This window comes from Trichosurus vulpecula, chromosome 1 (assembly GCF_011100635.1).
Source record: "Trichosurus vulpecula isolate mTriVul1 chromosome 1, mTriVul1.pri, whole genome shotgun sequence".
In the NCBI taxonomy this organism is placed as follows: Eukaryota; Metazoa; Chordata; class Mammalia; order Diprotodontia; family Phalangeridae; genus Trichosurus; species Trichosurus vulpecula.
Genome location: NC_050573.1, coordinates 240394346 through 240421460, shown reverse-complemented (window position 1 = coordinate 240421460; position 27115 = coordinate 240394346). Strand labels below are relative to the sequence as shown.

Genomic DNA, 27115 nt, shown 5'->3' with positions numbered 1-27115 from the left:
CTTTTCTTATAGGATGATCAGAAAAATAGCCTGTTAGGTCAGAAAAATAAAATAATAGTTGACAATACTTTAAGGTTTGCAGAGTGTTTTACTATCCATATCTCACTTGCATCTCAAAACAACCCTGCGAGACAAATACTAAAGGTATTATCTCTTAAAAATTTTTAAATTTTTTTCATTAAAAAAATTGCTTTTTCTCCTTCCCACCTCCCCTCATTAAGAAAAATAAGAAAAGAAAAAGACAAGTAAAGTATTATTATCCCTACTTAATAGAGGAGGAAACCAAGGCCCAATGATGTCAAGTGACTTGCCTATGCTCATACAAATAGTAAATGACAGAGATGGGATTTAAAGCAGGTCTTGCCAGATTCTAAGTCTAGAAGCATGGTATATTGGAATGAACCCTGGACTTCAGAGTCAGAAGAACATGGGTTCAAATCCTACCTCTGATATTCATTAGCTAGGTAACTTCCTTAATCTTTCTAAGCCTGTTATACTATTTATACAGATAACAGTAGTATCTTGTTCACAGGGCTGTTAAGAGAATTAAAGGAAATTAATACATATAAAATACTTTGCAATTACTAAAGCACTATAGAAATGTTAAAATTATTACTTTCCACAACACCTGCTGCTTCTCTCATGTTAATGTACCGGGATTTGAGAAAGGCATTTGAAAAAGTCTCTCAGTATTCTTGCGGACAAAATACAGAGATGGACTAAATAACAATACAGTTAAATGGAAACTGGATTGGCTGAAGAACTCAATTTAGAAAATGATAGTTGTGTCAGCCTGGAGGGAGATTTCTAATGATGAGCCACATAGTTTGTCTTTTGCCTTTTAAAAAAAACAACAACTTGGATGAAGACATAGAAAACAACCATATCAAACTTGCAAGTGGCATAAAATTGAAAAGCATATCTAACACAACGGGCAAGAGAATCAGGATCTAAAGAAATTCCAACAGGCTAGAACAAAAGGCCATATACAATAGTGTAATAGGAACAAATGTAAAGTCTTATGTTTCAATTGAGAAAATTGATTATTCAAGTACAGATGAGATATAGCTAGGAAGCAGTTCATAAGAAAACTCAGATTTTTGGTGGATGGAAATCTTATATTATTCAACAGTAGAAAATGGTAGCCAAAACAACTAATATGATTTTAGGATGCATTTAGGGAGTGAATCCTATACCATGTCCTCTTCAGACCATACTTGGCAAATGTATCCAGTTCTAAATGAAACATTTTAATGACAAGGTCAAGCATGAGTGTGTCTGGATAAGACTGGAAATTGAGTCACATAAGAATCAGTAGAATAGGGGATGTTTGGCTTAAAGAGAAGACTTTAGTCTTCAAGTATCTGAAGGATCACAGAAGACAAATTAGGATTCTTTTTGTTTTGTTCTGGAGGAAGAAAACTAAGACCAATGGGTGGAAGTTACTGAGATTCAGATTTTTTTTAGGAAGAACTTCATAACTTAGGAATATCTAGAAATACAATTACTAGTCTTGAAAGGCAGTGGAGCCTTCAATCGAAGGCTGATCACTGGTCAAGAATCACAGAAAAAGAATTTATGTGTCAGGTCCCAACCTGAGTTATCTGTTAAGATGGGTTCATTTCAACTCTAAAAGTCTATGATTCAAGAGTTATTTTTTCCAACGTAGACCACATCAGTAGGCCTAGGTGCCAAAGCTGGCTCTACAACTGTGACACTGGGCAAGTCATTCAACCACTTTATGTTCCAGTTTGGACTAGGGAATCACAAAAATCTCTTCCAGATCTCAAATTCTGACTAAAATTCTAAATATCACAGAATCTTGGAGTTGGATTTCAGAAGCAACCTAGTCCAACTTATGTCTTTTGCTAAAAGACCTCTTGTGAAGCCACACTACTTAGTGAAGCAGCTCTCATTTTTAGAAGTTAATATGGTTTCTCAGTTGCTTTTGTTCTCAGAGGGGAAAAGCAATAAATGTGATATAGTTCAAGAGACTCAGTTTTAACCAAAACTATAGGGTAGGTCTGAGTGGCAAAAGCAAATAGACATAGCAACAGACAGGAGAGGGATTTAGAGTCCTTCCAAATACTCTAATTTAGGATAAGCCGACATTTCCCAGGGACTTCTAACACACCAATCAGGAGGATGCTAGGCAAGGCTTTACACAAGGGTTGTTCAAATTCCTTTGGTGGCATCTGCATTTATGGATTCATTAGTTTTTCAAGCTGTTTCTGTCTAACTGCATCTATTAGTCCTTCTGGGGAAAAGGAATCCATTTGGCCAGACAGTATCATTCCATTTCTTTACTGATAACGGTACATCCACTGAGGTTCCTTCTAAGTCTGTGGCATTGGCTCTTTAAAAAGCAACTCACCTCCACAAACATAAAACCATTCTAATATAGAAGCTAAGAAAATCTAAAACAAAGGCACACAAAATATGCCTGAAGTATTAATAGAATCACTGTCTTTGATGCACATAGAATTACTTCCACCAAAGCTGTTGTCCAGTTCCGCTGCGGCTGTCCAGTCTTGTTCATGATCCTCAGTTTTGGACAATAGGTAGATGAACTGTACAGTTCCTAGATGGTGGATCATGTCCTCCAAGGAGAACATAGAGCAGGCCAACTCCACAGAAAAGAGCCAACTGGTGCCAAGTTACTCTTTCTTTTTCCCACACAAGGTTGTGGACCTAAATAGGAATCCCCTCTAGGGAGAAAGGGTGGAAAGAGTCCAGCCTGATGGTCAAAACCATTGACAAATTATATGGCTGTCTCCCTGGTCAGAAGGTGCCAACCCCCAACCCTACTGCCCTTTATTGGGGGTTATTCTTCCTATGGTCAGGTACACCTATCCCTGAACATTACAGAAAGAACCTACCATGAGTAAGAAGACCCAACCCCCATCATGCCACTACACTGACCATTTTTCTCCAGATAATTTAGATACATTTATTGCTCACCAGCTCTTCCCCTACCATGGGGATATCTGAAGCAAATCTGTTCCCTATGCCCCAGAAAGTCCAGAAGAAGATCCACCATCTAATTAACATTCACGGTGAACAAACTGTAACTAATACCACACTTCCTCTAGATGCCAAAAGTAGGAAAACTATGGAGAATCAGATTATTTTGCTTCACATAGGCCAACTCAAGAAAGTAGATCTAATCAACCTGGGACTGTGGGACCCTATTGTCTTGTGGGACATATTTTGCTAGGTCCTTCGCTGAATCTATCCCTTTGCTTTTTGTTCCGTTACCTTCCAGGCCAAGTCCATACATCTGCTGGCCTTTTATAGATCTTCTGCCTTTGTAGGAACAAGGCAATCCTAGTTTTATCCTCTTTAATGTGAAGGAACAAACCCAAAACAGTCTCAGTGGCAACCCAGCTGAGTTTTGATTGTCTGGCAAGGCCCTACCTTCTAGCTCAGAACAGACCAAGTTAGGAATGAAGACAAAAAGTGGAAAGGCAATCCAAAGACTGTCTCTTAGTTCCATTCCACATTACTGCTTTGGTTTCCCCCAATAGGTTCTTAGAGGTCAGCCATCTTAATCTTGGATGTGACTCTTCTCCAAGTCATGGAGCCAGCTGAATATTATCCTACTGGGTATTTCTGCAATCCAAATTATAGAAGCTCTAATGTATTAGGGAAAGGAGGTGGGGTGGGGAAAATTCAAAGCAAAAATGTCTAGACCTGCTATCCAAATATCCTATTAGTTATGTATTCTATTTCAGAAAATCTCAGGTGTTCTTCCACCCTAAGCTGTGCTTGGGAGAATTTCTCTAAAATGAGATGTCTCCTAGATCTTGTTAAATCACTGTTGGGGGTCAATGTCTTCTTCCAGGGTGATTACCCCTTGGGGCTTCTAGGCCAGGACTATATATAATCTGTAGGCAGTGTCTAGCTGTAAAAATGGATCTGGGTCCCATGACTGTATGAAAACATTTCTCTAATCATAAATGCTCCATATTTTCTTAACCAGATCTGGTCCTACTGCTTCAACATTACCGAGAATAGGAAAGGAATTCAAAAGGGTGTATTAACAGATTTTAATTTCCTATTTGTTTTAAGACGGGAAAAGAGATTAGCTATTTCACTTTCTAGTCTCTCCACCTCTTCCTTACCTGACTCTTCATTCTCTTTCCTTCACCATATAGCAGGGTATCAGAGGTGAGCCTTTCAATTGATAACACTACCTAAGTGGGACAGATACCCCAGTATTCTAGGGAGGTAGAAGCCAGATGACATTGTAAGAATGGATGAAATGGCTCATTCCTCCCTTCTATGAGGCTGGCTGAAGGTACTGAACATGTTAGAGACCCTGCCAATGCCCATATCATAGAACCAATCTTCTTGTGTTCTAGTTGAAAAAGCAGGATTGGGTGTATATGCCTTAATCAAAGGCACTCTATAGGGAAAAATTAATTTTAATTTGGGGCTCTCAATGTTGGAAGCTAGGTCAAACAAAGCCTCAACAAACTATATATATGAAGACATACATGCTTACAGCCCTGAAGGTTAGGAATGGACAAGGGTGTTTCTGAGCCTGTCTGAAGGTACCTCTCCAGTGGGGCATGAGTGGAAGCTGCTCTACTCAATATATTTTGCACCATGTGCCCTCATCTTGTGTAAGCATCATCCTTCATCAGTGGGCCCCCTGCCACCCTTTTGATTTGATAACACCTTATTATAAACACTCAGGTAGCTGGAGGTTCTCCAATTTAGACTAGCATATACATAATGTCAAGAATTTAAAGTAAAAGGGGTAGAGAGGGACACCTTTAAGATATAACATGAATTGTGTTTTTGTCAAGGAATTATAAATCAATCCCAAACAATTCTGGTTATGATTAACATTAAGCACAGAAGGATCCTGATCAAATAGGATCTTTGCCTTAATTTCTACTGCTGTATTGTCTTTGTTCCTTCATGACCAAAGGAAAGGCTAGATCCAATACCTCACCAATTATGATACAGGTATTAGAATCATATTAGCACCCCATTTCTGTTCCATTATAATTTGCAATTCGCCAAACAGTACTGAATACAATTTGCCTGTAAAAGAAATAAAAATGAAATAAAATTTAATGTTTCAAAAAAAAAAAGGTCAAGAAAAGCATATGCAGGTATTCTTTGATTCCTTATGAGAGGAAATTATTTGTACAAAATCCATCCTAGTCCCAATGCATGTAAACACTCTCTCTCTCTGCTATAACACTGTTTTAGACTGGCCATGCATAAGAATGGGTTTACTGAAATTTTGTAATCTACAAAATCAATTACCAAATTTCAAAATCTAAATCACTGAATCAGTAAAGTCATCTCCTACCTTTTTTTCACTTGAACACATAAGAGTTCACTGAAACTGTCAGCTTTTATTTGCTCTGACACATGTAGAATCAAAGGTTGACGTATGCAACTTTAACTTTACAGTGAACAACACTATTCTTTACACCACATTAACTCAAGTGTATGTATGCAGAGTGCAGTCATATACCTTTACTGAAAATATGTACAACCACAGCTTAAACGCTACTGGAAAACCTCTGAAACTTCATTTGCTTTGGAAAGCTCCTTCAGACTCTGAACAATGTCTTATATAGAACAATTTTGCAAACTTTCCCTGGGTTGATTTTCCAGTGATTCCTCCAAACCCCCAATTCCTCTCACTATCCATATTTATATAAGTAGATAAGAGGTCATTAGTTTTACATTTTTTTCTCTCTTATACTAAAGCCCAAAGGTGCTCTGTCCCTTCCAATTTCTATGGTTTTGTGGGATCAACAAAGTCCTAGAGCTTGGACCTCTGTTGCAGCTTGGATTATCAACTCTACATTGAACTACCATTAGCGCTTTTTGGAGGAAGGGGATGTTAATTTTATGACCTACACACTAAAATTCTCTAATTTACATTGCCCTGTAGGTATATGCCAAAAGCTTTGTAGTCACTGTTAAAAGAAATCTCTCCTTGTTATCCTGTTCCCTACGTTTACTATTGTTTTTCCTCTTTCCCCTAAGCCATCCACTTTTCTCCCCCACAGAAAGGCACTCCAACTTTAAAAGATTCTTGGCCACAGGAAAATGAGGACTCTAGAAGTCTTCTCCAACCTGAAATCCACATTGCTGGCTTAATGATTCCTGCTCTTAGATGAATACTTTCAAAATGAGGCAGTTGAATCTATTAAGAGATATGCATCCTTCACTGACAAATGAGTTAACCTAGTTCTAGCACTCAAGGAACAGAAACACAACTGCACACACCATAATCTCATGATAGGATTTACTGATACTATACAAACCATGCCTGGATCACATCTTCATTTTTTCCAATTTGAATCTCTAGCTTTCTTCAAAGCTCAGCTCAGGTGGCTACCTTGTTCTTACAAGACTTTCCCTGTCCCTTTCCTACAAAAACCTGTTGGCACCTTCTTTTATATCTTAAAATTACTTTATGTACTTTGTAACACTCTGTGAGCATGTTGTATCTCCCCAGAAGGAAGCTCCTTAAGATCAGAAATGGTTTCATTTTTTTCCTTTGTATTTTCACTAGCTAGAACAGGGCTGTCCCACCTTAGGTTTTTATTGAAACAATAGACAATATATTTTGATTTGCCAGTTTAGTGAGAGCTCAGCGGTAGGTAGCTCAGGTTTGGTTAGCATTTATGTAAATTTCTATGTTTGTAGGCAGGCAACATAAACCCTAGGGTGGGTCGCATTTTGGACAGCCCTGATCTAGAACAAAGCTTTGCACATTTTTTGGCACCCAGACCTGTAAGAAACTCATCATGTGGAATCTTGAGCTAAAGATTCATGGATCATAGATTTAGGGATGGAAGAGAGAGGCCATTTAGCCCAAATCCCTCATGTTACAGAGGAAACTGAGGCCCAGAGAGGTTAAGAAACCTGCCCAAGTAGGACATATCATAGCCTATGATTTGAACCCAGTTCCTTTGACTTCATAACCAGGTCTATTTCCACTGTACCAGGCTGATAAAGACTGGTAACTCAGTAACTATAAGTTTAAGGGAGTTGCCTTGGGATTTAAGAGATTAAATGGCCTGACCATGATAGTAAGTGAGAAGCAGGACTCAAACACTGGCAGCTAGGGGACAGAGTAGATAGTCAAGGAGATTTGAGTTTAAATCCAGCCTCAAGTATTAAGTAGCTGTGTGATCCTTGACAAGTCACTTAACCTTTGTCTGCATCACTTTCCTCATCTGTAAAGTGGGGATAATAGCGCCTACTTCTCATGGTTGTAATGAGAAGAAAATAAAAAGTTATAAAATGCTTTGCAAAACCTCAAAACTCTATATAAAAGCTATCTATTATTCTTAAATCCCCATCCAGTCCCAAAGGCTGAGAGGTTCAGTGGAAAGGCACTGGCTCCAGGATCAAAGGACTTGGGTTCAAATCCTGTCTCTCATGCTTACTACTACCTTGTGACACTGGATAATCAATCAACAAGAATTTATTAGTCATTCTGTTTCTTACTGTCTTCCCTCCTGTGCTTAGAGAATACTCTTCATCATTTCCCACCTGTCTCCTTTCTTGGACTATATATATCTCATCTCCAGAAACTCATCATTCTGCAAGATAAAATCAACTCTGAAACTCCTGCCTCCTCGGCATCCTTGCCCCTGGGTCCCTCCCACCTCTGACTGGAGACAGTGGACATTGGAGAGGTCCTCCCAGATCCTCTATCATTTAACAGAACCCAGAGAATTCTCATCACTTCCCATGCATTTGCTCATCTGGACTTGATCACCTCCAGAAACTCATCATTCGGCAAGCTGATATCTACTATGAAATTCTTGCCTCCTCACATCTTTTCCCACCCTGGCTGGCCCCAACTGGGTAGCCTACCACCTTACTCCCCAGCTTTTCAGCTTGGTTTTATGTTGTTTTCTTCTGTTAAACTGTGAGCTCCTTGAGGGCAGGGACCATTTTATACCTTTCTCTGTATCCCCAGTGCTTAGCACAGTCCCTGACACATTAGCAGGCACTTAATAAATATTTATTTACTATGGTCCTTAGGGGAAAGGATACATTCATTCTATTAAGCAAGCAAGTATTTATTGTCTACTATGTACCAGGTATTATGTCGGGTTCTGGGGATTCAAATATGGATGTAAGATCAAATCTGCCTTCAAGAAATTTACATTTTACTAACATTTAGCTGGACTGAGCCCAAAGTTCTTCCTTATACTGGACTAAAACCTATCTGTGCATTTTGAACCCATTATTGCTAGCTTTGCCCACTAGTATCAAATAGAATAAATCTAATCCCTCTTACACAGGAAAGCCCTTCAAACGCTTGGTGGAAACTTGGTGAAAACTATCAAATTTCTCCATGTTTTCAACAGAGTTATAGACTCTGAGACAGAAGGGACTTTATAGATCATCAGGTTCAAACCTCTTTGTTTATAGATGAGAAAACTATTGTGTCCAGGCTAAATATCAGCAGTTCCTTCAGCAAATCTTCCTCATAATGGGATCTGGCCTTTTACCATCCTGGTCACCTTCCTCTGGATGCCTTCCAATGGATCAACTGCCTTCCCAGAAAGTGGTACCCAGAAGCGAACACAGTATTTCAGATATGGTCTAATCAGGGAGGAACACATGACAATATACTCCAAGAGGACTTTTGGGTCTCCTCAGTTGTTAGTGCCGTCTCCTATAAAGTTACCTTCCATTTACTCTACTTATCTTTTAAGTTGTGATTTCTATATGTTGACTCCCCCATTATAATGCAAGCACCATGCAGTGAAGAAGTTTTAGCTTTTTATCTCCCCCAGCACTTAGTAAAGCAATTGGCACATAGTAAATGCTTAATGTTCGTTCATTATCAACTTCCTCACTATAAGCACTATTCTTCCATTAATACATTTTAAGAATTCATTAGCTATATAGGCACTGTGAATTTACCAGTCACCATACCCTTAATCCAGACATACTTCCCTCACCTTAAGTTATGAAATTGATTGTTTTGAACTCAAATATAGAACTTTTTATTTATCCTTCATAAATGTAATCTCAGCAGATTAAGTCTCATGTTGGCCAGTATCAAGATCTTTTTAGATCATTAATCATTAAAAATGCTAAGTTGGTATTAATTGGAATTTACATAGCATTTTAAGGTTTACAAAATCCTTTATGTATATTTTCTCATTTGATTCTCACAACAGAGAGGTTAAGGGGAAAGAACACTGGCTCCAGAGTTAGAAGACCTGAGTTCAAATCTTGTCTCTGTTACTACCTATATGACATTGTATATTCAATTAATAATCATTTATTATGCATTCACTAGACCACACAACATCTCATTTTCATAGTAGACACTTAATAAATGTTGAGGTGACAAAACCACTGGTGTTACAAAGGTACCAGAAGAATACATGTACTAATCATTAGCCCCTTAGCAATTTCCAAACTATTCATTCTGGTTTTTGAGAAGAAAGCCAGTTCTACCTAGAATTGTAAGCTATGTCTCAGTAGGAACAGAATTTAAGGATAGTATTGTTTTATACTCAGGAGGGAAAAGGAAACTGGAAATTTTTTTGAATACTCTATAGGTTAAATAGACCCTTCGCAGCTTTGAAATATCTTCCAAGCACGGATGAGCTAGAAAGACACAATCTGACAAACATTTATTAAACTCCTAAGTTTTATAAAAGTATTACATTTTGGGGACATAAGGACAAAAATCAAATAGTTCTGTTCTCAAGAAGATAAAGGGTTGAAAGAATTTCTTTGGTGGCAGGGCTCAGGAATTGTGCTGGGAATACAAATACAAAAAATAAAACATTCCCTGCTTCCAAAGCATTTATATTGTACTGGGGTGATAACTCTGATATGTGTGTACATAGATTTTACATATTATGTATTTGTATATGTACAATATGTGCAAAATAAATATAAGGTAGCTTTGGAAGAAGTCAGCCACTTAACTTCCCTGGGCCTCAGTTTCCTAAAACTGTAAAATAAAAGAGGTAGACAAAATGCTCTCTGAGGTCCTAACTCTAAATCTATGATCCTATGACTTGCCCATGCTCACACACAGTTAAGGATCTAAGGTAGAGTCTGAAATCAGGTTCCTTTTGACTCATCTAACATTCTTTCCACTATACCTAACTGCTTCTCAGCTTTATGCCCTTTGCAAACTTAATAAACATGTTTTATATGTGTGTGTGTGTATGTATATGCCTTTATCCAAGTCACTGATAAAAATATTAAATACACAGAGACAGAAACAATGTTTGGGCATTCCACTATAGATATTTTTCAAATATGACAATGAACCATTCATGGTTCTATCTATTTTTTGCAGTCCAGTCATTCAAACAGATCTGATGTCATCTAAATATTTTATCATCCAGCCCGTAAGTCTCCATCTTATCCACCAGGACAGTATGAGAAACACTGTCAAATAGACTGCTAAAATCTAGATAAATTACATTTAAACAGTCCCCAAATTTTCCAGGCTAGTTACCTGTCTAAAAAGGAAGTGAGGCTAGAATGGCCCTGTTATTGCTGAAGCTATAGTCACTCTTTGTGAACACTACTCTCTTTTTTAGGCATTCACTAACCATCTTTTTAATAATGTATTTCTAGAATTTTGCCAGGAGTCAAGGTCAAACTCAATGGTCTATAGTTTACAGTTTCTTTCATTCCTTTTTTGAAAGGGCATTTGCCCTTTTCTATTCCTGCAGCACTTCTATTCTCCAAGATCTTTTTTAAAGTGGCTTTTATTGTTTTATACATCATAGTCATGCCTGAATGATTAACACTCTTTCCCTTCCACTGAACCCTTCCCTGTAATAAACGATTAAGCAAAAACCAATGAAAGGGTCACTACGGCTGCCAGTGTATAACATTCTATACCAAGATGCTCTCTATCTCTTTATTTCTCTTCATTTTCAACTCTCCAGTAGCCATTTTTGTTTTGTCCTTCCCAGTCCACACACCATTCTCCTTAGTAAAGAAAACAAAAGCAAATTAAATGTTGGGTAATTCTTATTTCTCTGTCATCATTACCATCATTCCATCTCTTCTGAATAGTGATACTGCTATTGGAAGATACAAGAGATCACCTAAATGAATTTGGGAAATAGGTCAAAGCTTGGCATTGATACATAATATAGTAGAGATGGCGGACTTCAGTTATCAGGATATCTGGCTATCTCTCTTGCTGTCCAAAAGAAAAAAGTTAATAAATTACTGGCTTGCGTTACTGCCAGTTTCACCAATCAAAATGTAGAAGCAACAAGATACTGGACCTGAATCTAACCAAGAAGGAGTTTGCTGAAACAGAAATGATGGCAACTTTGTGAGTAGGTATCCCTGTATCTCAGAATTTCTCCTAAGGAAATAGAAAGCATAGCATTCTTTCATATGAACCTTAGATTTTGAGAAACCAAAATTTCAGAGTTGAGACACTGAATGCCATGACCTAAAATTCTACGGAGAATGTCAGCTCAGAAGGGACTAGAATTCCTCAAAAACCAAATGCTGAAGACACAAAGGAAAATTATTTCAATGAGGAGGAAAAAGAATTGTCTTAAAGAGCCTGTGTGGATTCACTGGAAAATTACAAATTGATTTACCTTTTAAAAACCTGTGAAGATAGAAGCAAGGATGGGTAATCGATAATATAAAATTATGACCTAGTCTCATAAGAATACAGTTAAAGTACAGAATGAGTTATACTGTGTATATATAAGCATATAAACAACATGCTAAGGACTACATAAAGGATTTCTTAAAAATTATGTCAAGAAAAAGAAGATCAAATAAAGGAAAGGTAGATAGGATGATGTCACAGAATCACAGAATTTGAGAGCTGGAAGAGACATCTAGTCCACTTGATAGCAGAAAATACTTCCTACAAATGGTCATTCAGCTTCTGAAGACCTCTGAAGAGGGTGGACACCATGTCTAGACAGTGTATTTGATTAACAGTTGTCCCTCTTAGAAGAACTACAAATGACTAGGGGATTGATCTTAAATAGTAACTTGGAAAAAGAATACATGCAAAATAACACCAATGTAACATCTACTAAGTATCCCCCCTCAAACATTTTGCAAAGAAAACAACAGCATGTGAGGAAATTAATATAGTGACAGCACAAAGGACCAGTTTTTTCTTTAGAGCTGATCATGAAATGAAGTACATTAATTATTCAATCAAATCTTGTACAACTGGTGTGAGTCATCTATAAGCCTTAAAGGAAGAAAACAGCTAAATAAGCAGTGAGGTGGCAGGGCAAATCGCCCAGGTTTTGGTAGGTATAAGGCCTGGGTTTGAGATCCAATTCCACCATTTACTAGCTAGGTGAGAATGAACAAGGCGCTTAACCCATATCTTGGTTTCATCACCTGTAAAATATACCTGCCAATCTTCCTCGGTGGAGGGAGTTTCCACACCGGGAGTTCTGTACAGGGATGAAATACGAACAAAAAATATATTTTACATACACCTGAGCCAAGTCCCTCCAGGATCAGGGTGTGTGTGTATGACCACTTCGATAAATGTGCGATCATAAAGTCGGCTAAAGAATAGTCAACGTTAAAGCAATCACCATGGAGCATGCAAAACCAATCCAGGTTTTTTCCAAACGCTCTTCTCTCCATACCCAGTTTCTCTCTATGAGGAGATCTACTCTACAAATTTTCCTACAGCATTGTATCAAGATTCTCTCCTTTTTGCCCATTTCACATTTTAATTTGTCATTACTTATTCGTGTATTCCTGCCGTAAGCTCCCAGACCTCAAACAAGGACTATGTCACTTTTCATCCATCCCCAGCGCCTAAGGACACAGTGGATGCTTAATATTTTTTGAATCGGATTCACCCTTGATCTTAGCCAAAAGGCCGAGGATCAAAGGCGAGAAGGAAAGAAAGCAAACGAACTGCCGAGCTCACAATTACATTAGGCGAGATTCCTAGATTCAAGATTTTTGAAGTGACCTATCCCTACCCCCCCCCCCCCCCCCCCGCCTTTAACTGTCTTCTCTCCTCAGGGACCAACCAACCACCCTCCCGCCCCCTGCGCCATCGCTTTCCGGCGTCCATCCTCAGTGGGTGGGGAGGGTTCTGCGCGGGGGACCGGGTGTGGCGAGAGTCGCGAGGGACACGCGGGGAGTGGGAGTGCAGCCGCGATTAGGAAGTCAGAGACGCGCGCGCGGAAAAGCCAGGTAGACTGCCCCTCCCCCCAGAGCTCTCAGAGAACGCCGCGGCATACACACGTCCCCTGCCCTGGGTTCTGCCCCGGAGGGGAGCCAGTGTATCACAGAGAAGATAGAGGAGAGAATGGGAAGAAAGTGGCTCCGGTAAGGTCGGCTTTCGGCCACCCCTCCACTTCCTAGATCTCACCGTAAACCGGGTCTGTGCTTCGGGCAAACTGAAGAGAGGCGGCGACGGAGACATCTTCTCGCTTGCGCGTGCCCGCTAACGCGCCGTGGCGCTCCCTGATGACGAAGCGTCTGAGGCAAACAGCTCGCTTCTTTGCGCGGCTAGAGCGACCCCTAGGCGGACGCGTAGGATACATGCGCAGTCGGCGGAGGGGGCGGAGCTTTGGTGCCTGGGCCGTTAATGTTGCCGCGGCCGCCGAAAGGGCGAAGGGATTTCGTGTTTTGCCAATGGTGGTGGGGCGAGGGCTCTGCTCGCGCTGGAACACCTGGTGGTTGCCTCGATTGACCGCTGATAGCGAGCGGTATTCGCAGGGCCTCGCCAAGTCACGGGAAGGTGTTTCCCTCTCGCACTGGCATCTCGATGATCCCTGCGGCCCGAGGCAGCCCCTTTCCCCATCAGAGCTCCAGTTCGCCGCTGGGAAAAGCTTGGACCCGGGCCGGGCTGGGGCAAATGTCCCGAGCGAATCCCCGCTCCAGCCTACCTTTTCCTCGCTTCCTGAAGGGGCGACCCAGCTGCTTCCTGCGGATTCTCCGGTTGTCCCAGCTGCCCCTTTCTCCATTGAGCTCAGTGTCCATCCTGAGTCCTCCCTAGGGCATGGAACTGACCCTTGGTTCTAGAAGATTGTCCCTAAAGCACAAACCCCGACGGGCGCTAACAAGCTGGGAAAGCTTTGATTAGAGGCCAGCTGGGTGTTTCATTAAAGGACCGGCCTGCCTCTGTCCTGACAGGCATGTCACAAGAAAGAGCACCAAGAGATGGAGTTTTGGGTCATAGCTTGAGACAATAGCTTGGTTGCAGCTTCTTGGGTGGAGTGCCAGCAATGACGAGATCATAGATCTTTTGAGCTATTGCTGTACTATTTGGTACATGGGGTGGTAAATTGGACCTATTTTTTTTTTTATTCTCTCTTTTCTGTTGCTTCAGAAAACCAAGGGTGAGCAGTTTGAGTCAACAGGAAGAAGGATAGGGGAGTATTTTGTTTGCAGTCCTGCCACAAGTCTATGGTGACCAAATGGATGTTTCTATTTCAGTCATTTAAAAAACCAACAACATATTGATGTGATGTTTTTATGTCTCTGTTACTTCCCAGTAAACAAATCCCCTTCCACCTCACCCCATAGTGACATTCCTTTAAAAAAGGTTAAACAAAGAGAGCAAAGCCATCTAATGTAGCTTTGTGACTGAAAAAGCACTTTTAATTTCCATTGTGGCAAATGAATTACTGGAAGGATTTACAAAAGAAGTTACAGGTGCCACAGCAGAATTATGAAGATAAGGATTGAGAATTGAGGAGGGTGTGGATTCTTTCCATGTTTTTCAGCATTTTATTGAAGTCTTTGTTTTTTGTCATAATCTGTTAGTGTCTCCTAGTCTCCTACTGTTTTTTTTTTTAATTTTAATTTTTGGCAGGGCAGTTGGGGTTAAGTGACTTGCCCAAGGTCACACAGCTAGTACATGTGTCAAGTGTCTGAGGCTTGATTTGAACTCAGGTCCTCCTGACTCCAGGGCTGGTGCTCTACTGACTGCGCCACCTAGCTGCCCCCTACTGTTTTTTTTTTTTAAATCAATCTTTGAAACAGCAGTTAATTTTTCCTTCAAGAATTTGCTGAGGAAAGATCTTTCCACGTCTCTGTGGTGTCTTAGGCGCCATGAACTCTGTCCGGACCAAGTATGATCTGTCAGCCTCGACATTCTCTCCTGATGGAAGAGCTTTTCAAGTTGAATATGTTATAAAAGCTGTGGAAAACCGTAGTGCAGCTATTAGAGTCAGATGTAAAGATGGTGTCGTCTTTGGTATAGAAAAATTAGTCCTTTCTAAAGTTTATGAAGAAGGTTCTAACAAACACCTCTTTAATGTTGATCGACACACTGGAATGGCAGTAGCAGGTTTGCTAGCAGAAGCTCGTTCTTTAGCAGACACAGCTAGAGAAGAAGCCTCCAACTTCAGATCTAACTGTGGCTGTAATATTCCACTAAAGCACCTTGCAGACAGAGTAGCCATGTATGCACATGCTTACACACTCTACAATGCTGTCAGACCTTTTGGTTGCAGTTTCATTTTAAGGTCTTACAGTATGAATGATGGTGCACAACTCTATATGATTGACCCATCGGGTGTTTCTTATGGTTATTGGGGATAGGCCATTGGTAAAGCCAGGCAAGCAGCAAAAACAGAGATAGAGAAACTCCAGATGAAAGAAATGACTTGTCGGAGTGTTGTTAAAGAAGTTGCAAAAATAATCTATATAGTACATGATGAAGTTAAGGACAAAGCTTTTGAACTGGAGCTGAGATGGGTTGGAGAAGTAACCAAAGGGAAGGTATGAAATTGTTCCGAAAGATAAAGAAGCAGAGAAATATGCCAAGGAATCTTTGAAAGAAGATGATGAATCAAATGTTGATAATATGTAACAATGAATGCTACAATACTTTTTTTAAAGAAATATTTTACATGTAAACTATGTAGAAGTATTGTCCTGTGGATTATTAGCCCAGTGAAAAATTACCAATTTATTTTTTTTTGAAAAAGGCTTAAAATCTGTTTTTAATAATAATGTTGCTGTTGCATTCCTGTCTCATTTCTCAAATAAAACTCCAGACTGTGAGAGGGCCCAATATCACCTACAGCAGTGAAAGCTGTACAGCACAGCTCCAGGAAGACAGGCAAGCCTTAGAGCTCCAGGCATGGCCAAGAGAGCACCAGCACCCAGCAGCCCCTGCCTCCAAGCTTGCACTCGGACCAACAAGAAAGGGTGTTAACAATGACACGCCAGCACCTCCCAGACGGAGGCAAAGCCCCTCCATTAAACAAAAACAGAACTGATCATGGAAACCTAAAAGCAGATAACAAAACCTTCTTCTCAGGACATAAAAGGGAACACTGGGTTGGGAAGAGGGAAGAGGTCTCCTACTGGTATTGTTGCCTGAACTTCCTGGACACACCTGAGGTCCTAACCAGAGAGGAAATGGGGGCAAGGATTGTGTCTAAGTTACTGAGGGAGCAGTGAGGGGAGAAAGGAGGAATGGTCAAGGGAAAGAGGGATAGAATGGGGTCTGTTTGTGCCATGGCCTCCCCCCACCCCCTCCGTAGCCTTCACATTGAAGTTTTAGGAATGCGCCTCATAGAACTGCTTCACTAAATGCCCCTCCCTCGCCCCTCTCTGCCCTCAGCAAATTTCCTACCTAGAGTAGTTCAAGTGGGGAGGCCTAACTAGTAGGAGGAACAGAGCCCCAACAGCCCTCTAAGGTGGAATCCTGGCTAGTCCAAAAAGGGTCCTTGTCTGCAGGGTCAGGGAAAACTCAACACTGTGACTCTATTAGTATCTGCGACGTTTGTTTGGGCCAAAGTCCCCTCCAGGAGTTCCTCGGTTGAATGCGGGAGGGTTTCCACCCATTGCCCCAAGTCCTTCCATTGTACCACCCTGGCCAAAGCGGTCACTGGGTGGTGGGGTCATTCCCATGGTTCCATTTGGCATCATTGGACCAGGCCCTGCAGCACTTGGGTTACCAGCTGGCACATTAGCACCTCCCAGGGATCCTCTGTTGTTTATGCCCATAGCACCTCCTATACCCATCTGCCCATCCGCATCTCCTGCTCTCTCGCATCAGGGACGTTTCCTTTGAAGCCCTCCTGCTGCCACCTCATCTCCTCCTCACGCTGCCTGCGTTCCTCCTCCTGCCTGAGCTCCATTTGCTTGTGTTTCTGCACCTCCTGGTTATGCAGCTCCTCCATCCTTCGAAGCTCTTCCTGTCGTCTCATCAAATCCTGCCTCATCAACATGACCTGATGCTCATGGCGAGCAGCCTCCATCTCCATCTCCAGTTTCTCTTGGGCCTCTTTGATGTTTCGGTCTACTTGGTCCTGTTGCTGCTTCTCCATCTCAATCAGCGCCTTCCAGCGCATGGCACGCTCATATTCAAAGGAGCCAGGCTGGGCAAATCGAGGTAGCTGCTCTCGTTCCTTGTGAAATTGTTGGTTCTTGATGACCAACTTCTCTGGGAGCCCTTCTTCATCATCTAGCTGGTCCATCGGCTCCACAGTCACTGGCCTAGGAAATGTGGTCAGAAGAAAGGACCCTTCACTGCATCTGTCCAGAGCTTTCCCGGCAGCTGGCTTCCCTGAGAATTCCACAATGCCTTTCCCTGAAGGCCTCCCTCGATCATCCACAATCACTACAGCCCTCTCCACCTAGCCAAAGACAGAGAAAGCCTCCTCCAACAGTTCATTGGACACTAACTGAGGCAGGTTCCTAACTGTCAGGGATGCGCTATGGCAGGCAAAGCGCACTCGCAACTGCTTTCCACGTAAGGGCATATTATCCAGTTCCACTTTAGCGATCTCGGCTAGGGTTCGGGTTTCCAGGCGGATGAAACCAAAGCCTTTGTCCTTGTGAATGAACACCTCGCCTGCCTTTCCGTATTTCTCAAACAATTTCCTCATCTCCTCTTCAGTGATGTCAGGAGGGAAATTGCCCACAAAGAGGCGGCTGCACTGGGTGAAAGTCTTCTCCCCTGGCTTTCGGAAATTCTTCAGATCGATAGTCAGGCCTTCATTCTGGCTGTTGGCCTGCTGCCCATTTGCAGGTATTGGTGTCAGTGGAGGTGGCAGTGGCGGCGGCGGCGGCGGCGGCTGCTGCTGCTGCTGGTGTTGGTGTTGGTGCTGATGCTACTTCCTTGGAGTATGGTTCTGTTTATGCAGGCTAAAGCCTTTGTTGCTCTGCATTTTTGCACGCTGATGCAAAGCTGTCTCTCCCCCGAGTAGCCAAATTACCAATTTATTAAAAATTTATCTTGTAAAAAAAAAGAATTTGCTTATTTTTCTTCCAAAGCATTTTTATCCCTCTTCAAGCCTCCCATGGCTCCCCTTCCCCACTCTCAGCTGAGAACCTTGCCTTACATATTACAGAAAAAAAAAAACCTGAAGACATTTGCTGCTGTGAACTGCTTTTTCTCTCCTCTTCCTCAGCTCCTGTCTCTCAAGTGCCTTCTGCCATGCTCTCCTTCTTCACCCCTGTCTCACTTAATGAAGTGGCCTTATTCCTTACCAAAGCCAACCCCTTAGTTGTTCAAGGGATCCCATTCCATTGTCTCCAACAGATTGCCCCTCTGTCATTTCCACTCTTTCACTTATTTTCAATCTCTCCTCTACTGGCTCATTTCCTTCTGCCTACAAACATGCCTATGTCTCCCCTATTCTGAAAAACCCTCACTGCTAATTACCATCTGTTTCAACAATCCAACTAGCAGCTTCTGTGGGGGTGTGAGATCCACCTACAACCAGCACCCAGAAAGCTGCCAAAGCACAGGTTCTTTTGATCTGCCTTAATAAGGAAAGCAAGGTTAAAGGGGTTGACAAGTTTACTTTAATTCAGCACACAAATATCATTCACTTAGTTCAGGGGAAAAAGCCAGCACACTGAACTTTAGAGCAAAATACAAACAAATTACAAACATCAACAGACAGACCAAATACAGATTCATAGTTACCAACATCTAGGTTCAGCCCAGGAGCTTGGAACAAGGGCTGGCCTAGAGTCATGTGCCACCGCTGCTGCAGGTAGGAGCTCCAAAGAAGAGACAGCCAACCCCTGGTTTTATATCTTTTTCAGGGTCAGGGGTGAGTCACACATGCGACTCACCCACGTGACCTAGAATCATCACAAAGAGGCGTCTTAAACCCACCAGTCATGTAAACTAGGCCCTCCCTGGAGTTAGCCCCACCCTGGGCCCCACCTTCGTTGCCAATCCACACCCACTAAGGTTTTACCCCTAATAGGGGTTTGGGCCTTGGGCTTAGCACCTAGTAAGACTCAATGAAATACACTGAATTACTCAAAAGGAACAAAAGCCAAACTATTCAAGGGCACTTGGTTGAACTAAGTGCTAAGGAGCCCATTTTGCTTACCAACACACCATCCTAGATCTTTTCTGCCCCTTGTGGCTAAATTCCTAAGAAAAGGCTAAAATAGGTGCTTCTACTTTCACTCCTCTCTCCTCTTAACCCCCTTATAATCTGGCGTCTGATCTTATCATCACACTGAAAACACTCCAAGGTTACTAATGATCTCTTTATTTGCCAAATCCAAATGACCTTTTCTTGATCTTCCTTCACTCTCACCTCATTGATACTGTCCTCTCTAGGTTTTCAGGACACTACTCTCTCCTGGTTCATCCTCTACCTATTTCCATCATCCTCTAGAATCTACATCATGCTCTCTAACTGTGGATATCCCCCAGGGTTTTGTCATCAGCTCCCATTGATTTAATTATCTCAATGCTGATGATTCTCCAATCTCCCATCTCCCAAGGCCTTTCAGACATCTTGAACTGGATGTCCAATAGACATCTTAAATTCAATGTATCCAAGATGAAACTAATTGACCCTCCCCCATCTCCTACCTTCCCTTTTGTTATAGAGGCTAACAATGCCCAGTCCCTCAGGCTTTGCAACCTAGGAGTCATCCTATATTCCTATCACTCTTTCACTGCCCCTCCCCCCCATCCAATCTGTTGCCAAGGCCTGTTGATTTCACTGTTGCAACATTTCTCAAATACACCCTCTTCTCTCTCTGACTGTCACTGCTCTAGTGCAGGTGCTCATCTCCTCACACCTTGATTATTGCAATAGGTGGGTCTGCCTGCGTCAAGTCTCTCCCACTCCAATCCATCCTCTATGCAGCTACTAAAGTGATTTTCCTAAAAAACAGGTCTGATCATGTCACACCTCTATTCAATAAATTCCAGTGACTCCCTATTGTTTCCAAGAGCAAAAACAAAATGCTCTGTTTGGCATTCGAAGCCCTTCATAACCTAGCTTTCTTCTCCCCGTACTCTTCTGTATATATTCTTTGACCTAGCAACGCTGGCCTCCTGGTTGTTGCGATGAACAAGATGCTCCATCTTTTGGCTCCAGGCATTCTCTTTAGCTGTCCCCTGTTTCTGGAAAGCTCTCCCTCCTCATCTCTACCTACTAACCTCCCTGACTTCTTTTTAAGTTTCAACTAAAATCTCACCTTCTCCAGGGAGCCTTCTCCAACCACTCTTAATTCCAGTGCCTTCACTGTGTTAATTACTTCCTATTTATCTCATACGCAGATTGCTTTGTATATATTTGTTTGCATGTTGGCTCTCCAATTAGATTGTAAGTTCTTTGAGGGCAAGGATTGTCTTTTGCCTCTTTTTGTATCCCCAAGGCTTAATACAGTGCAGGATACAGTTGTTGTTCATCCTTCATTTTCAAATAGGGCCAATGACATCGTGGGATGATGACTTGCTGGAGTGAGTTAAAGTGAGGCAGAGTTGCACAGTCGTCAGCCTCACTCTTCCAAAGTCATCTAAGTCAAGTGGCAAGACAAAAGTCAAGACAACTGGCAATAGCTTGGGATACAGTGGAAGACCTTGGCACCTTCAGTACCTAACTAATTTCTAAGTCCTCCATAGCTCCTGTTGTAGCCATCTTCATGGCCATTGGAATAAATTGTTCTTGTCTACCCATTCTATCAACAGAAGTCTTCACATGCTTGGAGTAGGTCTGAGGCCTTTTAGTTATGCTCAGCCTGGTTTTGTCCCATCTGCTGAGACAGTTTTACCAGGGTGTGGGAACTGTACTATGCTAGAGCATAAAAAAGAATTATGTCATGTAATTATGTCATGTATATTCATTGAATGTACTTTGATGGGGGGTCAGGAAGAGGCCAGGAGAATGAAGATGTTTTTGTATTTTGTTAAAATGCATCAAAAAAGGGACAATAAAAGATTCTCAGTTTCATTTTATAGATAATTTTTATTTAATGCAGCCCAATGTACCTTGAGTTACAGCATGTTATATTCCAGCTCTCCCATTTCTCATCCTGATTAAAAAAATTCTGCATAATTCTCATTGATGTCTTTTGATATGTGATATTTCTTCTTGGCTGCTTGTAAAATAATTTCTATTACTCTGTTCTTGAAGTTTGATGATATGTCTGGATGGGTTAAATATGGGGTTCGTCTCCATATTATTGTGCCATCATCTCTAGATCTATCGATCTGGACCCTGTATTTTGATTTCTATACCTTGACTTTCTCATGATTTCCTGAAATATACCATTTAGATTCTCTTCACACTTTTCAGGTATTTCAGTAATTCTCAGGTTATCTCCATGACCTCTATTTTCTAATTCCATTACTACAACTATTCTGTCAGTTGTGTTTATTTCTGAATTTTTTTATTGTTTGTTCTGTCATTTTCACTTCACAGATATATTTTTCAACAATTCTGTTATTTTATTTGTGGGGGAGGCCAAATATTATAATTTATTGAAACTAAACTTTAAAAATATAAGATGCCGTAGTTTACAATGTATCACACCAAGCACCCTCAGGTGCACACTCAAGGCAAGTTTGTTCTCGTATTAATACTCTTCACTGATTGAAGTTGTTGAATTTTATCGTCACTCTTTTCTTAAAAACTGATTTCATTTTCTTTACTAATTTAAATTCAATCTTTGACATTAGAACTTCCTTTGGTTCTTAGTGGGTTTATAATCCATGGTGAAGTGCCAGTTTTATTTCCAGAGCCTTGGATGGAATTATATTCTTCTACCTTTGGAAGGATGAAACTATCATTTTCTGGGTATCTTCTCTTTGGCTTCTTTTTGCTCTATATTGATTATTCATTGTGTTGGAACTTAACATTTTTTTTACTCACTTCTTTAATTTTTCCCTTTCCTTAAAACTAATTTTATAAAGAGGGGTTTTTGGCAGGATTCTAGCCAAAGTCTCTCCCAATCCCAAGTTCAGCACTCTTTCTTTTATAATACAATGCTGACCGAGTCTCTTGGTTTTTAATTCCAACGTCATCATTGATGCAACTTTCCTCAAACTCCGCAAACTGTCAAAAACTAAGTTTGAATCAGATCATTCTCCAATAATAACCTTTCCTCTTCCATCGATGTTACCATTTAATCAAGTACAAGTTCCCTTAGTTATCTAACGAGAAAGCTTATCCATTCCATGCCTAATCTATTGCAAAGCTGTGGAGTTGCATCCTAAAGGCCTAGCCTATGCCAGCTAAGTAAGACCAAGGTTTTTGTCTGCCTTTAATGGCAAATGGGTGGATTTTAATAGTGGATACTAGAAGAAGAGGATATTGTTGGGGTAGGGACAGTCACCATCACCTGTAAAGATTGTTCTTGCTTGGCCACTGCACCGGCGATTACTGCCTTTGTTTCTAGTAATTACTTCCTCATCCTGTTCAGCAATCATATTTGCCAATTCTTTCAGTCCACTAGGGCCATTAATCTGGCCTGGTGATTTGAACTTATTGTGGATTACTAGATACTGCCTGATCATCTTATTTATTTTGAGTGTCCACTTCCAGCTAACCACTGGCGTTCTGATCTTTCCAGTCCAAAGGCCATTCTCCTTGTTAGAACAGAAGAAAAATATGAGACAATTAACAATTCTTTTTCTCTGTCGTAAGTTTAAATCAGCCCATTCACTCCCACAGTGGTCCTGTCCCTTTTTTGATTCTTTCTCCTCCTGCTGCCAATACCCTCAATTCTCTCAAATACCCCAATGGATCTGTAATCTTATTCAACTGGTAATCTCCTCTAAAGATACAGATTACAACCCATCCATGTCTGCTTATCCTGTGGGACTCTCACCTGTACTCTTCCTTAAATTCATTACAGTGAACAATGGAGGCCTTGTTTAAAAACTTTAGTTTCTTCAGCATTGGTTCCCCATTTGTTCTGAACTTTAGTTACTCCTGACATATTTTTTATATGCTTAATCTCCAATTACTTGTCTTTGCTTGTATTTTCTTTGTCTTTTTAATTTTTAAGTTCAGTGATGAGTAAATTCCATGTACATCCATATCAGTTTCTTCAGAACGCTTATATTTCCCTGCCTTATGGCATTCATTTTTGCTTCTTTTTCAGAATTTCATTTTAGAGAGCTTCCCATCCTTCATGGGACAACTTCCCCTACAAAAATATTAGGCCATTGAACATTATCTTCCTTGTTTTTCTTTGAACCTTTTGAAATTTGCTCCCCTAAAATCTAGGTCATAAAATGCAGATCATATTGCATGGTTTTCCTCACTTTCATGATAATAAACTCTAAGATAGGGTGTCACTTGACTTTAAAGTTTATTTTTCTACTTCAGCAACATTTCTTCCACTTCTTAAAATATCTGCTGATTGATTGAAGTGAATATTATTAAGGTAAGTGCAAATTTCATTATCTGCTTTGCTTTTAGGAGAGAGTTCCAGCAGATGTCTGGATAGTACAAATTCCCCATTACAACAATATCATGTTGGGGCAGCAAGGTGGCGCAGTGAGTAGAGCACCGGCCCTGGAGTCAGGAGGACCTGAGTTCAAATTTGACCTCAGACAAGACACATGTACTAGCTGTGTGACCTTGGGCAAGTCACTTAACTCCAATTGCCCTGCCCCAAAACAAAAACAACTATCATGTTTCTTTGCCAGGTTTGTGATGTTTTGAAGATTCCTTTTCTGATTCTTCCTATGTCCTGGTCATCCTACAACAATATTACTTTTGGTTTCCCCTCCATCGATCCTCTTCCGAATACTCTTAACCATGTTTCTCATCTAAGGTTCCTAGACTTCTTTACATGAGTATATATTTATAATATGTAATCAATTAATCAACAAACATTTATTAGGCATCTACTCTGTGCTCTACACTGCAGGGGAAACAGAAAGAAAAAATACTAGTATCCAATAATAGCTACCATTTAGTGTCTACTATGTACCAGGCAATGTGTTAAGCTCTTTATAGATATTATCCCATCTGATTCTCAACAACAGCCCTGGGAAGTAGGGGTTTTTATTGTCCCCATTTACAGTTGAGGAAACTGAAGCAAATAGTAGTTAAGCGATATACCCAAGATCTCAGAGCTAGTGTCTGAGGCCAAATTTGAACTCAGATCCTCCTTACTCTAGGCCTAGCACTCAATTTGGTCATCTAGCCGCTAAAAAAAGAAAAAGGAATAACTCCTGTCCTGAAATAGCTTACATTCTATCGGGGAGATAATATGGCAATTATGTATGGATATGAACATATGTAAAAAAACACACATGCACAATAAACATGTATATAGCATATTCCACTCTGGCCCCTACTGCCTGAAGTAGAGTACATTTCACCCCACTCACAGGGTGCTCAAGTACCCTCAAAGGGATTTGGGGGTATCTAGGCTCTCTGTAAATGGCTCTAGTCCCAACCAATGTTTCCTCAAGTGCAGGGGCTGGACCCCTGCACCCCTGTTCCATTTAGCCACTGATAATTAGATTAGCTTTTATGCAGAAATATTTACTTTCAAATATAGTGGCAAATATACAAAGTTATTCTCCCAACACTTTAGATAAATAACACCCCTCTCTCTCTTTGTACTATCTCAGTCTCTGAGGAGGGGAAAGAGATTAGATTCATAGCTTTAGCTCAGTCCTCATAGAGCACTGCCTCAATTCCAAGTTTAAAACCTTCCTTAGGCTTGAATCTAGGCATCTTGGCTTCTTAGGGCTTCTGTGCCAGGCTGGCTGGCTGGCTGGCTTTACTACCTTACCTGTAATCCTGGTTTCAAGGTCTCCAAGGCTTCAACTCCCAGATCCTTTGGGAATTGCCTCTAGCATTTGAAACTGAGAACAAATAACACCGAATAGAAACAAATGCCCCCAGGTCTGTTTCCTGAACGAGGATAAAAGAGAGGGTGCAGGAGAAGGAAAGTCCTTCAGCATTTGCTGGTTCAGTTCATGGTACCCATGCTGTGGGCGAGCTGTGATCTTTACCCTCTGGATATAGCTGACAGGAGTGAATGAAAACAGCAGTGGAGAGTGAGACATCCCAGTCTTGCCAAGTTTAAAGATACAGGCAGCTGATCAAAGGAGGCTATCCCTACCTTCCACCTTAAGCAATCTATACATATTTCAAAGGTTACTTAATGTTACCTCCATGTTAGGCAAACTGGACATGCCTGGATAAGCCCGGTTGTACATAAATGGAAGGCAGAGAAGGAAATAAGCATTTATGTAGCACCTACTGTGTTCCAGGAACACTGCTAAGCATTTTACAAATATCTCATTTGATTCTCACAACAACCCTGCTAGGTAAGTGCTATTATTATCCCCATTTTACACTTAAGAACATTGAGGCAAACAGAGGGATCAAGTGACTTGCCCAGTATCACAAAATTAGTAAGCTTCTGAGGCTGAACTTGAACTCAGTTCTTCCTGACTCCAGGCCTAGTACTCTAACCACTGTGCTACCTACCTGTCTCCAATATGGAGGAAGGTGCTTTTAGCTGGGGGATAAGATAAGGCCTCATGAAGAAGGTGACACTTGAGCTGAACTTTGAAGGACACTGAGGGGGAAGGACAGTTGTTAAGAATGCATTGTAGGCATGGAGGACAGCCTGTGCAAAGTGTTTTAATAATCCGGCTAGCAGCTCCTGTGGGGGCATAAGATCCCCCCACAGCCAGCACCCAGGAGGCTGCTGGCATGCCGGGAAAGCACAGATTCTTTTTATCTGCTTAAACAAGGAAAGCGCGGTGAAGGGGTTGACCAGCTTACTTTAATGCAGTTAGCATACAGACAACATTCATTTAGTTCAGGGGAAAAACACCAGCATTCAGTTAGCATTCAGTTAGTTCAGGGGAGCATACAGGCAACATTCATTTAGTTCGGCAGAAAAATCCAGCACCCCGAACTTCAGAACTAAATACAAACAAATTACAAATATCAACAGACAGACCCAATAAAGATTCATTCACTTACTTCAGGGGAAAAAAGCCAGCACCCCGAAGTTCAGAACATTCATTTAGTTCAGGGGAAAACAAAACCAGCACCATGAACTTCAGAATAAAATACAAACAAATTACAAATATCAACAGACATACCCAATACAATTCATAGTTACCAACGTCTGGGCTCAGCCCAAGAGCAAGGGCTGGCCCAGAGTCACTCTTGCCACTGCTCCCACGCCAACTGGAAAAGGAAAGAGGAATCTTCAAGCTGTCTTCTCCCCTCTTATAGAGTTTTTGACATCATCAAGCGCTGCCTGAATGACTGCCGATTGGTTCTTGAGTTGGCCCCTTCCCCTAGGTTAACACCCAATAGGGCATGGCTCTGGAGTTAACACCTCCCCTCAGCCAGCCGCATGACTCATCACACAGGAAGTTCTCTGCTTCCTGGCATGGTCTCTGGGCTTCCTGTCCCGGAAGAGGAGCAGCAGACCCAGCAAGGCCCAATGAGGTAAACTGAGCCACCCAAAGAAAACAAAGGGCATTCTGGTTATACAAAGGCACAGAGTTAGAATATGAAGTATTGAAGCTCAGCTTGGTTGGTCCATAGAATTCATGAAAGGGAATAATGTATACTAGTTCTGGAAAGGTAGGGTGGAGCCAGGTTGTGAAGGGGCTTACATGTTAAACACAGGAGTTTCTACTTAATGCTATATGCGATAAGGAATCATGAAGTTTATCGAGTAGTAGAGTGATCTGGACAGACTTTAAGAAATCACTTTGGCAGCTGCATGGAGGATGGGTTGGAAAGAGGAGAGAGGAGGCAAAGAGGCTATCACTTCGAGGTAAAAGGTGATAAGGGCCTAAATGAAGGTGGTAGACATGGGAGTCAAGAGAAGGGGTCATACATGAAAAGTTTTATGGAGGTAGAAATATCAGGATTTGGCAGCTGTGGGG

The 27115-nt window shown here is 41.3% G+C and overlaps 1 protein-coding gene and 2 pseudogenes across 2 annotated transcripts in view; 1 reads left to right on the top strand and 2 right to left on the bottom strand.

Annotated features, from left to right (window-relative positions):
• THOC1 (THO complex 1) overlaps positions 1–13510 on the bottom strand; it is a 62759-nt gene extending 49249 nt beyond the window's left edge. The window contains exon 1 of one of the 2 annotated variants that reach the window (XM_036741391.1): positions 13373–13510. In XM_036741391.1, the coding sequence (XP_036597286.1) occupies positions 13373–13426 (54 nt within the window). In that variant the 5' untranslated portion in view covers positions 13427–13510. The remainder of the gene's footprint in view (positions 1–13372) is intronic. The other variant, XM_036741390.1, reaches the window with a different exon arrangement.
• A 1550-nt stretch (positions 13511–15060) lies between these two features.
• LOC118834983 lies at positions 15061–16317 on the top strand (annotated as a pseudogene).
• Positions 16318–16667: 350 nt separating this feature from the next.
• On the bottom strand, positions 16668–18134 carry LOC118834982 (annotated as a pseudogene).
• Between the last annotated feature and the right edge of the window lie 8981 nt (positions 18135–27115).